The sequence below is a fragment of the Apis laboriosa genome, unplaced genomic scaffold (assembly GCF_014066325.1).
Source record: "Apis laboriosa isolate Shangri-la unplaced genomic scaffold, ASM1406632v1 scaffold40_cov151, whole genome shotgun sequence".
Taxonomy (NCBI): Eukaryota; Metazoa; Arthropoda; class Insecta; order Hymenoptera; family Apidae; genus Apis; species Apis laboriosa.
Window position 1 is genome coordinate 2,876,368 of NW_025223180.1, and position 13,314 is coordinate 2,889,681.

The window sequence follows — 13,314 nt, forward strand, 5'->3', positions numbered from 1 at the left end:
AATCAGCTTTGAAAGTCGATCCGTTTCCTAATCGTGGTCGCAAAAAGGGTTGGAGCCATTTAGGCTTTTTCTTATTTTCGAATGGAGGAGGATCGATATCGAGCAACTGAATTCGTAATCCACGCAATAACGACGTGTTTTGCTGGTAATTCGAAAGTTTCGAACAAGATATAAAGTTTCCACGTCTCTCTGAAGGAAATAACAAACGATTAATTTGATTGTAGAGTTGGCAAAGTTTGAAAATTTTATTCGACGTAACGAATTTGTGACGCAACGAAGAAAGAATGGAACGCGAGAAACGAATCGTTTCAAATTATTATCAATTTTTTATTTTGTATATCGATATTACTATTTTCCACGAGAAATTGGCGAGATATAAAACACGAGAAAGATGTTTTTAATAATCAAAATGATTCCCCAGTTTGAACAAACGAAAAGTTTTTAAATTGCAACAATTTACAAAGATTGAAACTGTGCGATTTTCGCTTTTTAAAATGTAGAGATGGGATTCATTTTCCGCGATAGAATTACACTTTTTTAACGATGTAGAAAAAGAGGAAAAAGTTTAAAAAACGTATCAAAATTAAAAGAAAAATTCTATTCTCCATATCTTGTAATTTAATTATTTTCAACGTTTATTTCATTCTTTTGAAATAATTTGCAATCACAAATTACTTCCTTATACCTTATACCTATTTAAAAAAATGATAATACAATTTATGAACGCGTTCAATTATGATACGTTCATAAATTTGTTCATCCACCGACAAATATTTATTTACTTATCAAACGAAAATAGAAGAAACGAAACAATCGTTTCAAAGGTATCGTGAAAATTGAAAACTGTATCAAATTTATCGAATATTCTTATCGCGTGCTCAACAATTATTACAATCAATTATTCCTCCATGGATACAAACTCCAATAACCTCTCTTTACATCTCTTTCTCCTTTTTCTTAATTATTTCATTTCGACGTAAAAAAAATCAGTCGCTTTCCATCAATCTCTCATTAAAAAACTCGTTGCCGCGAAATCTTATTCAAAAGAAGATTGTTTTTATCTATCAAATAGAACGTAGGATATAACAATCGATTATATTTTTCAAGTTTGGTCACAACATTTCCGTTCGTGTTTCATCCACGCACGAATAACTAACTACATTCTCCCTCCTTTCTCTCTCGATCGAGTATTCAATTAATTTGAATCAAAGCGCTACGATTAAATTAACCTCGCGGATCAATCCTCTTTCCCCTCCCTCTTTCCTCCTTCCTTCCTTCCTTCCTTCCTTCCTTTCTTTCTTTCTTTCTTTCTTTCTCGTTCTCCGATTACTCGTATGAAAACGCTTCGTATTCTCCGCGTGTTTTCAATGGACGCGCGCGCCTCCATTGAAATTAACCAGGTTTCGTTTCGTTGAAAGGTATCGGGAAGAACCGTTGAAGCGTTTGAAAAAAAAAAAAATTCGAGCGAGTCATGCGTTATTTTTATTCCAGTGTCTAAACACTGGCCGTGGAAACGAGGGAAAAAAAAAAAAAAAAAAAAAAAAAAAGTCGTAGAAATTGAGAGCAAACGAGCAAAATGCTGTTACTTGCTTTTATTTTTACGTAGAATATATATATATATATATATATATATTGTTTTTATCATTTACATAGGAGAAAGGGAAAAGTCGAGATGAATTTTATTTTTTGTAATACAGTTATTGTTTATAGTGATGAAGGATAACGTTTCGATGTTTCAGGTAGTACCCCAGACTTATTGCCAACCCTTCTTCTAATACACGGTGATTCCTATTCGTGGGGCGCTGGAAATTCCTTCGACGGCACTGCGTTGGCTGCTTACGGTCGTCTTATCGTCGTTTCTATTAATTTTCGTCTCGGCGTACTCGGTGAGTATCATATTGTAAAAAGGATAAAAATTTCATCCCATTCGAAACTTTATAGTGTACAATTATTTCTATCGAACTCGATTCGACTCAAATTCAACCTTTACAAGCGAAACGATTATCAAAGGAATTAAGCGCCGCATAAAGAAGCTAAGAGATAACGCGTTCAATCTCGAACAGAGATGTTTATTTTAAAAAAATTGCAATCCATCTATCTAAGTTTGATTTCGACCGGTCGCTCGACGGTGATATAAATAAACGGTTGATTTGAGAAAAAGCGAACGATGGAAAATTGAATAAGGGTCAGAATTTCAGAATAGGTTGAAGTTAAATTTACTTTGCATAATAAAATTTAAAATAATAAAATTTCAACCGATAAATTTTTTGAGTAAGTGGCCAACTCCGTTTCTGTGTTCATTTAATAAAAGTAAACCGATCTAAATCGCAAGCTAAGATTTTTTTACAGGCAAGATGCATTCCCGTTCGAGAAAACTGTTGCTCCGCAACACAACGTTAAGTTGTTAACGTTAAATACGAGGATACATGGAGGATGAATAAAAGCGAGATTACAAACGCCGGGTCTCTTATATTCGAATAAAGTCTTCTGAAACTTCTCCCTCGTTACGCTTGATTTTGTTCCTTTCTCGAAACTACGACGTTCTCGTTTGTCTTATTTCCTTCTACCACCACCACCACCACCACCACTGCTAGCTCGAGTAGGCAACCAGCGGACTTCTTTCCCAACTTATATTAAATCCGTAACAATGCTTTCAACTTGGAAGTCGGTCACCGGCCAGTATATGTTCTCGCCGGGGGTTTGAAATCGCTAATCGATGCAGAACAACTTCTTTCCCTTCCCCCTCCCGCTTCCTGTATTCTTTCTGGAAAGAAAAAAAAGGAAAGAAAAGGAAGAAAGGAAGAAAGGAAAAAATAGGAGAAGGAATACAGCCGGCTGGAATAATAACTTTTTCTAACTCGGTTTTCCCCAAGTTTCCAGTCGGGTTTCAATAGTTTCAATGGTTACTTATTCCGATAACGTATTTCCACCATTTTTTTCTTTTTTTTTTCCCTCCCCCTTTCAGTTGAAGAATCGATACTGCTTCGTCGTGCTATATAATAATAATCGAACTATCAACTATGTTTAAAATTGAAACCAAAGATCGAAAGATAAACAGTCTCTTCAGTCGAGCGAGAAGAGGATGGTCGAATCGAACCTCTTTGTTTTCTTTCCTCTTTTTTTTCTTTTTCGAAAAGAGATCGATCGTTGCAAGAAAGAGTAGTTTATCGATCGAGAACTCGAAGAATACGTCGTTTCGTGCAACTTGGACGTGTTTTCTGTTAAATAAAGTCGATACCTGATATGATAAATCGAAGGGGATGACAGAAAGGTAGACATTTTTCTTCGCAAGAAATTCTGATGGTGGTTCTTGATTTTCTTCTCTTTTTCAGAAAGCGCGTTAATTGGCTAAAAGCTTGACCGATCAGTGCTCGTAGAAAATGTGACGACTTTCCACGCATTTTTAGACGCATTTTCTCTCACTTCTGAAAAATGGACTCGTACGAAGTTTTTGGATTTTTTTGGAAAAATTCCTTCGGATTCGAGGCATCCAGTGTCATTACAATATCGCAAAATGACGATTCAGAAATATTGAATTCATGTCCTCGACTGTAACAAAAGTAACAAAAAGGCTAAGAAACTTCAAGACTTCTGTTCAAAAGTAAGACGAAAACAAGGCGATACGTTGCAATATTTTCTCCTCGCTCGATTATCATTGCACGAAATTTGCGCAAATAGTGAACGCTGTATTCAAAAATTTTTTTTTTATATCTCTTCAAATTCCTTCGAAAAGATCGTTTCGTTTAAGGGAGAAGGAAGATTCTTCCCGTGGAACAAAATTAAACTTCTAGTTATCCACGGTCAACACGTTTTCAAAGCGGTTTCTACGAACCGATACAAAAGTTTCCTCCTCTTGAAAAACAAGAGGATGCTGAAACTTTTTTGCTCGTCTCGACGAGTGTCCCGGAATTTAGATAGCTTTTTTTTTTTTTTTTTTTCTAACTTTTCTTTCGTCGACCCTTTCATCCTCTCAATGACAATTGAACATTTGCAAAAGCAAATGAAATAATGCGATATATAATTTTAAGAGACAGGCAGGCAATTTTATCCGTAGAAAAATTGTATTATTTTCTTTTTTTTTTTTCAAAGTTCTTTACGGCCACGTTTTAAAATCTCTTCATTTGTACGTATTCTCATCTGACAATGACTTTTTCTTTTTATCGCTTCTTTTTTTTTTTTTTTTATTTTTCCGGCTTCCCTGATTGCATTTTTCTGTCTTTGTACCTTCTCTCTTTTCTCTTTTTCTTTTTTTTCACTTTTATGTCTTCCTGCGCTCCTCACTGTTTTTCTTCCCTCCGTTTCCCCCTCTCTTTCTTATTTTTTCGCCGTATTTTCCTCCGCATACACATCTAGCTCCAGAACTAGAGGAAATTTATCACTATCCTTTTTCATCCCCTTCGCTTTTAATCCCATTCGTACGTGCAATTTTCATTTCACATTTTTCGCATAAGCATATATTTTTTTTCCCTTAGAAAAATACATATATTTTATAACCGCAATATTTTATACAGTGCAGCAAATGAACGTTCAAATTCAAATTCAGCGACAAAATTATTACAATCCCGATGAGATTTATAAATATATCCGACGTGTAACCGTAGACGTGACAAAATAAAAAAATTTACTTTCAGAAATATTTAGATACAAATATTTCTTCCAAAATATGGAAAAAAAAAAGAAATTGGATCCTCCTTCTTCGTCCCCTCTGAATTTTCATTAAAAATACACGCATGAGGAGAAGACGTATTATATATGGCGACTGTGTGCGATTTCCCAATTCGAGGCCCGAAGCGAACCTCGAGTCCTCCTCCTCTTCCTCCTCCTCCTCCTCCTCTTTCTCCTCTTCCTCTTCCGACGACGACGGACGACGAGGAGGACAGACGTCTGGGCCCTCGAAGCTGGACGGCTTTAACCGTCGGTTAATCATCGTGTGAATATTTCACCGAGCAATTTTCCTCTTGAATAACGTTCAAAGGGAGATCCAGCGGAGCTTGTTATCGTCTATTCGCGCGTACCCCGGCGTATCCCGTCAACGATCTACTCTTTTTTCAAACTTTTTGATCGAAATTGTGTGGGGATCGTCGCCTTGGATGAAACGCAACGAAACAAACGAGGGAACGAATTTGTTCGCGATCGACAATCTCGATATTGCGAGTCGCGATAAAGATTGAAATTTTCGATCTCTCGAAAATATGAAGATTTAATTTACAGATTTTTTTTAACAAAAATTTGACGTACGATGGTATAATGAAATACGAGTGGAGGGATTTTTTTATCGATAAGAAATTTCTTCGAGGGGATATTTGTATTCGTGGATCTTTAGAAAGTAGAGATATCATGTAAAATTTTTGTTGGTTGGAAGAAAAACAATATATTTTCGAAACTATCTATCTTTATTCGATCGAAGAGCCTTTAATCATTTTTCTCAACCGATATATTCATATTTTTATAAAACTTTTCAGAAAAAATTCCTCGAATGCTGCTTCGATTACAACTTCTCGAATATTTTATTTTTTAAAAACAACTGTAAATGACTAAAAATAAGCGATAATCGGTGAAATATCTTCTGAATGGATGAGTTGAGATTTCATATTTCGATTCAGTTAATTTTTGTAGAGCGTTGTTATATATATAGAAGAATAAATCTACGTTTATTGACTAATGAGGATTGTTTCTTAATCGATCTCTCGGCAGTAGGATGCTACCGTTACGTTATCTCCTCGTTTCAGAAAAGAACAATAAATTATTCTTGTACAACCACTATAACTTTTTTTCAGTCGTAACAACGGTTTCGCCATTCGTTTAGGATTTTCATTAGCGTTCAACCATTGTTCAGATCTCGCGCACGATCATCGTATAATATCCGTTTCTCATCACGAGGTTACGATTCCATTCAAAAATGACTTGTACCGTTTCGAGCTTTCCTTTTCCAATTTTTTCACTTCATCTGAAAACTGTCATTCGAGATACGTCCAACTCTGCTTCCACTTTGCCTTTCGATTTATCTTTGTTCAATATGGATTTCGATCTACCTCTGCCCTCATTCTCAAGATTCTCATTTCCAGATCTGAATTTTTGAAACCACCATCTAGACAGAATCTTCTCCCTTAACCTTAAAATATTTCGATATGGTTCAGGTGCACTGTGACCCTACGCTAGCTTAAACTCGTACAGAAATAATATTCTAAGTTCATTCGCCATATCGTTCAAAAAATGATTAATAAACTAATAAAAAAAAAGAACTTTAAGGAAATACAAGAGGACAACGTAAAGATATACCATAAGCAAAATATAGGTTAAGTAGAATTTACAACGATTGGTTGTCGTTCATTCTAAAATTGGCAACTTTATGTGATACGATATAATATATCAAACTTTTTTGTTTCGCCCTCGAAAAGTTTCATCGATTCTGTATAATCTATATACAGAATACAATATACATTACTTATAAACGATAATTCCAAATATATATATATATATATATCTGTTAAAATAAAAACACTTGACATTCCCTTCAAGAGGAACGATCGAATCTGTTCTCCTTATCCTTGAGAAATGAATCGATTTGTCAACGATGCAGGGATACGCACGCGGTTCCATCGAGGACGACAAAGGATGACAAAGACGGAAGGTGGAGAGGAGAAAAGGGAGAAAAAGAGAAAGAGTGGCCCGGATTCGTATTCGTATTCGTTCAACGAACCCTCGAATAAAACGAAATTAAACGCGAAAGCGACGGAGGGTAAGGATGATGCGCGGTTCGAAAGGGATGACAGAGAGGGGAGGGGATGAATGTTGAACGTTTGAACTCGATTCGACATCGGCGATCTCGTTTTCACGTCAGGTTTATTTTCGAGCGCTCGCTTAAGTAGCTCCGATTTTCCAGCTGATGAGCCTCCTGTTAAGGAGTCGGGTAACGAGTTTTCCATCCCTGTTATCCGTCCAAGGAAATTGCAAATTACTCGCGCCGGAATTAGATTCAAAGTTTGGGGAGGAAGTTAACGCGTCGATCAGTTTCGATTCGATTTTAGCATTAATTGTAACATGGCAAGAATTTACTTTTTTTTTCTCTTCTTTTGAAAGAGAATTTTCGCTTTTCCCATCCAATTTTTCACGTTTACGCATATTTCTTTGAGGCGTTATAAATAGAAAAATCGTGTTGGTTGATTAGCTGAAACTGTGTTACGTCGATAACTTCCTTGCCCTCTTTTTCTCTCCTCCTACGATTTATTAAATATTCGTTCGCACGTATTCTTGTACGTTTCGTTACTTCAAAAATTCAAATTTCTAAGGAAATCGCTTTCCAAAATAATAGGATTTGTGTCTCTCGGTTCATCAGAAATATTGCAAGATGTGTTTCGATCGGATGAAGATTATTCACGAAATAAAAGAAGTGAATGGTGAAAGCGAAGGCCGTGGAACAAAGGGAGGAAGAAAACAAAGGGGGATATAACGACAATAAAAAATTGTCTGTGCGGCGATAAGGCGAGAGATTCAAACAGCGAAACATCCCTCTTTATATATATATACAAGCCTCTCGAAAGCCTCTTCCACCTTCCTCTTTAAACGCGCCTTTGAATTTCGCGCGATGATCGAGCAGCGATTAAATCGATTTCTCCAATCGTCGTCGATTCTTCGGCGGGAAGGACGAACGAGTCGAGCGATTAAGAATTACGGAATTATGGAATAGAATCGATTTTTGATCGAGCGACGAGTCGAAGGGAGAGTCGATCCTCGTTGAAGCGTCCACTCTCGAGCTTTTCCTTTTACTCTTCCTCCTTCCCCTTATATTTTTATAAATGATTCGATGCAAATTAAAATTCGTTCTCGATCGCGTAGCTTTCACGAGAGATGACTAATCGGTTCGAAGGGTTCGCGTGTAGAGCGTTAATTCTCAAATCTCAATGGGGGATTGTGGCTGGTGTATAATGGATCCGATGATTGGAGGCGGGGAAGTGATTCAAAGCCGATAAGGGAATCGTTTACTATACTATAATAAATCGTTGTTTTCGATTTTAACGTGTATTTAAATGTAATTTAAAGACTTAAATTTCGTCGCGAAAAGATGGCGTACATCGATCGTCAATCATCCATATTCGCTCGTCCTTTCTTTTCCCTTATCTCGACAAACAGCAATCGAAACAGAGGAAGAAATCCAATTAAATTTTTTCCCATTTTTCACGGAATCACGTACACGCATATTTGTCTTCCGTCCTCCGTGTTTTCCGTCTCTTTTTCTGGACTCGTGAAATCGCGTTGGCGACACACAAAAAAAAAAGGAAAAGGAAAAGGAAAAAGAAAGTAAGCAAGAAAGGAAAAATTGCCGTACGAGGATCGTGCAATTTTCAACCGTAGCCCTCTTTTTCACCGCGATGCGGTTTTAAAGTGGCGAGTAGCCGCGCTGAAAGAACGATGAGGGACGAACGGTCCCCGAAACCGTTGGAGGAGTGGTGAATATCGGTATCGATGGGCAGAGCACAAGGGGTCTTCGTCACTCGTGCTTCGTGGAAACATTCCACGCGAAATTGCGCTCTGGCTCGATTTCACGTGCGACCAGATATACCTCGCCTCTTTCACCCTCTCTCGCCCCAACGCGGACACGGCCGATCACTCCGCGCTGAATGTTTTTCGAAAAAGATATCTTTTAACGTAGAAGGGGAAAATTTAACGGTTGAAGTTACCTCGATTGAGTTTAAAACAATAATAATAATTAGCATTGAACCAGCTTTTCGCCTTTTCGTCCTCCCTCCCTATGAGATTTCTTATTAAAGAAAAGAAGACATGCGCGCACCTTAGAAGATTTTTATAATCATCGTTCAGTAACGACTGAGGTTTCTTTCGACTCCACGAGGTCTGGAAAACGAGGTACACACATCTTAGAAAATTCTCTACAATTATCGCGTTCAATGATAACACGAGTGAAGTCTCTTTCGATTCGACCTATCGAAAAATGTTCGATCGATAATTATATATACATATATATATATATATATATATACATATATATATATACATATAATAATAGAATAATCGAAAGCGTGAAGGAGAAAAACGCTGGTCCATTGTCGCTCTTTCGCCGCTTTAATCGAGCACAATTGATCAGGTTGGGAGGATATCGACTCGGCAGTCTCACCATAAATTCAGGATAAATCGAGCGGGAATCCCGTGTTTCGGGGATCGACTCGTTCTCCACGCCACTCGACAACACGCATATATAGCACAGTTTCGATCCTATTCTCCTCTGTTCTCGTCGACACGCCCACGGCGATCGCGCGAGGAATTCGAAATTTTTGAGAGAGGAGAGGGGCATTTTTTTGGGAGGGAGAGATTGCGGGGAATACAACGCTGTCTTCGTTCGCTTTGAAACTCGCCCTCCTTTCCTCGCCGAAATGAAAGAACGTGGTAATTTTTGAGCCAACGAAAAGCCATTCCAGCTATGGATACGTTTGGATTTTTGGGGGTAGTACTTTTGTGATTAGGCGCATTGTCGCAGGCTTTTGCGGATTCCTGATTTTTCCGGATTGTCGGCCTCTCGAATTTTGTTACGGTTCTGGGTTCAATCGATCTCTTTGTCGAGATTTCGAGGGTGGAATCTTTTTTTTCTTTTTTTTATTTCTTCTTTTTATGTAGCTTCTTAATTATTTCTTTTTTTAATCGGTTAATTTTGATTGATAAAAATCTTTATCGAAAGAGATTTGTCGTAAGAAATTTTCTATGGATAAATATTAATATGGAACATACTCAAATTCCATACGTGGTGGAAATTGAATAATATTTATTTGAATAATAAAAGATTTCTAATAATGTTTTTTTTTATTTCTTCTTCTTTTTATGTAGCTTCTTAGTTATTTTTTTTTTTAATCCGTTAATTTTGATTGGTAAAAATCTTTATCGAAAGAGATTTGTCGTAAGAAATTTTCTATGGATAAATATTAATATGGAACATACTCAAATTCCATACGTGGAAATTGAATAATATTTATTTGAATAATAGAAAATTTCTAATAATGTTGAAAACAGCAACATACGCTCAAAATTGTCCATTTTAAAATCGAAACATCTTTTTCTACCTATTCGAAATGATTCTTCTTCTTCTGTTTGAATAGCCTCTCGTCCGATACAAGCTATTTCAATTCCATAATCCGAAACGACCACGTTTCCAATCACGGTTTACGATACCTCATCGAGCCAACATCGACCTGAATATTGCTTAAAAAAAGAAGAAAAAAAGAAAGAAACAGAGTTGTTACCAAAACATAATTTCCCGAATCCCCTGCGCATCCCCTGCCAATCTCAACTTCGCAGTTGTTCCTTTTTTGCACCCTTTGTTAGAAGCTGTGCGCGCCACGAACAACGCGGCCCACGGCGTTACCCAATTCCATTTCTTCCTGTTTCTTCCCCGACCTGCTCTCCCCACCCCCGTTTCGGTCACGAGGTTAAATTTGCCCAGATGCGCGGCTATTGCACCCGCGTGTTTCGCCTCCCGAACCCCTCTCCCTCCTTCGGCTTCAATTTTTATCGAGCGTTCAGCGTTTCGAGGTGAAACAGCGACGCGAACGATGGAACGATGGAACGTTAAAAAGCGGAATTAAATTCCCGCCGTGTTAAATAATTGGCGGAATAGGCACCAATGGTGGAGCGTCGATGTATACATTGGGGTAAAAGGCAACCCCTTTGGTGAAAAAGAAGGATAAGATTTGTGAAAACATGAAGTGAAAACGTTGATTTCGAACGAGTGGAAAAACGGTACGTACAGGAGGGATTGTAGAAAGGTGGGCGAGGTGATCGAAGATTGAAGTACCATTGAAGGAGTGTGAAAGGAAAGTAAATTGTAATTCGTGCAAGCTGTGAAAAATGAATTTAAGTAAATACGTGTACAAATGAATGTGTATAAGTTGAAGCGTAGAAAGAAGAGTATTTGTTACATTTTATCTCGTGAACGAGAATGAATGGCCACTCACGAGGATGTGATCCGAATCATTCTTTTCGAATGAATATAACAATAAATGAATTTAAATAAATATGTGTACGAATTAACATTTATAAGTTGAAAGAAGAATATTTGTCATATTATTTTGTGAACGAGAATGAATGGCTATTCACAAAGACTCAAATGAATATAAGAATAAATGAATTTAAATAAATATGTGTACGAATTAATATTTATAAGTTGAAAGAAGAGTATTTGTCACGTTATTTCATGAATAAGAATGAATGGCCACTCACAAGGATTCGAATGAATATAAGAATAAATGAATTTAAATAAATATTTCTACGAATTAATGTTTATAAGTTGAAAGAAGAATATTTGTCATATTATTTCGTGAACGAGAATGAATGGCTACTCACAAAGACTCGAATGAATATAACAATAAATGAATTTAAATAAATATGTGTACGAATTAATATTTGTAAGTTGAAGTGTAGGAAGAAAAGTATTTGTCACGTTATTTCGTGAACAAGAATGAATGGCTACTCACAAAGACTTGAATGAATATAACAATAAATGAATTTAAATAAATATGTGTACGAATTAACATTTATAAGTTAAAAGAAGAATGGTCACGAGGATGTGATCCGAATCATCCTTTTCGAATGGCGAAAAAAAAAAATGCGTTTGGAATGAGGACGCAGAATGAAAGGGAAATAAAGACGGTGGAAATTTATTTATTTATTTTTTTATTTACCTTCACGGATGGAACATTTATTCAAACGTCGTACCGCCAATATCCATTTCTATCGAAATCACTGTTGGAATAAGCTATTTCGAAAATTGAACGACCGTCGTGGCGACAATCGATTGGACGATTCTAGCACGGAAGGCTATCGAAATCGTTGGAAAGACGGCACTGTTCGAAATCGACGATGGATAGAATTGTTCGCACGGTTAAATGGTGAATCGCAGTTGGCATTAAATCTTGACGAGAACTTGTCCTTACCGAAAGGTGGATTCGGACGAGAGGGCAAAAACCGACTCGTGTCGGCGAAATTCGATTTCCTTGTCACGTCGTCTCGCTCTGATAGCATTGCAACTTTGGAACACGATTGATAAAATCGTGTACAATCGAACAGCTACGAGTGTCAAATCTACGAAACTGTATAATGTTACTATACTATACATTACTACTATATACTTACTATATATATATACATTTATACTATATATATACATTACTGTATACATATATTATATTATACATACTATATATACATTACTATATATATACATTACTATATACATTTTTACTATACATTACTATACACACGTTAAACTTTCTCTTAAAACTTGTCTTCAATTAAAACTTCAATTCATTTTCTCCAATTAATCCCTATTATCTGTAATAGTATAATAAAAAGTTATTTTATTGTATCTTTGGAGAGGAGACGAACGAATTCTTTCTGAATTCTGAATTCTTAATCACTTTCTATAAATGTATCAACGTGCTTAATTTCAATTGTTCTCTCTAGTTCTCTTTTCTTCTCCTCCTCCTAAAATTAGCAAGATTTCAATTAACGAACAATGTTCTCGTTATTAGTTCTCGAGGCGAATCAATCAGAAAGATGCTCGGGCCCCGCAATCGAGGGGAGAGAGCGTAATCGTTGCGCGAATTGCGACTAGGTGAAAATTTGCATTTTAATTGGAAAGTTCCCGTATCGGCAATTCGATATTCGACCGCCAACTACGTCCACCAATATCCTCCGCATAGTTTCTCTCCGCCAACTTCCTCATTGCTCCTCCTCTCTCTCTCTCCCTGCGGATAACCTTGAACCGGCGATCTCCGCCTCGAGTCGAAATCTAATGAAAACGAGCGATAAGCTTTGAGTAATTACCAGGTAAGGGTGATAAGGTAACATTGTTAGGATAAGTATACTAAAAGTAATCGCATCTCCCTCTCTCTCTCTCTCTTTGTGTTGTGCTTTATAATTGGACCAGCGGAGTTTCGATATTGCTTATTTGCCGATCCCGAGGAATCGAGAGGATGAGAGAGGGTTCACGTTTAAATGATTGCCTCACGTATCGAAAGGTAATTTTCGAGTTTGAAGAAGAAGAGGAATTAAATTATTATTATTCTTTTTTTAAATTTCAATCTCGTATTCTAAACGTTTGAAATATCGTATCCGATATTCTTCTCACGATTTTCTTTTTATTTTGGGAGGAGTATGTATAGAAGATAAACAAGGCGAAAGATAAACAAATTTAATAAGAGAATCCTGTGCCTTATGTATCAAAAGATAATTTTCGAGTTTGAAAAGGAAGAGAAAAAATTTAAATTATTATTATTCTTTTTTAAATTTCAATCTCGAATTCTAAATGTT

At 36.6% G+C, this 13,314-nt stretch overlaps 1 protein-coding gene across 1 annotated transcript in view; it reads left to right on the forward strand.

Moving 5' to 3' along the window:
• The window catches only part of LOC122715778 (neuroligin-1-like), a 59,358-nt gene that overhangs the window by 28,252 nt on the left and 17,792 nt on the right, over nucleotides 1–13,314 (forward strand). Inside the window, exon 3 of the mRNA XM_043938221.1 lies at nucleotides 1,740–1,886. Within this exon, the coding sequence (XP_043794156.1) occupies nucleotides 1,740–1,886 (147 nt within the window). The remainder of the gene's footprint in view (nucleotides 1–1,739; nucleotides 1,887–13,314) is intronic.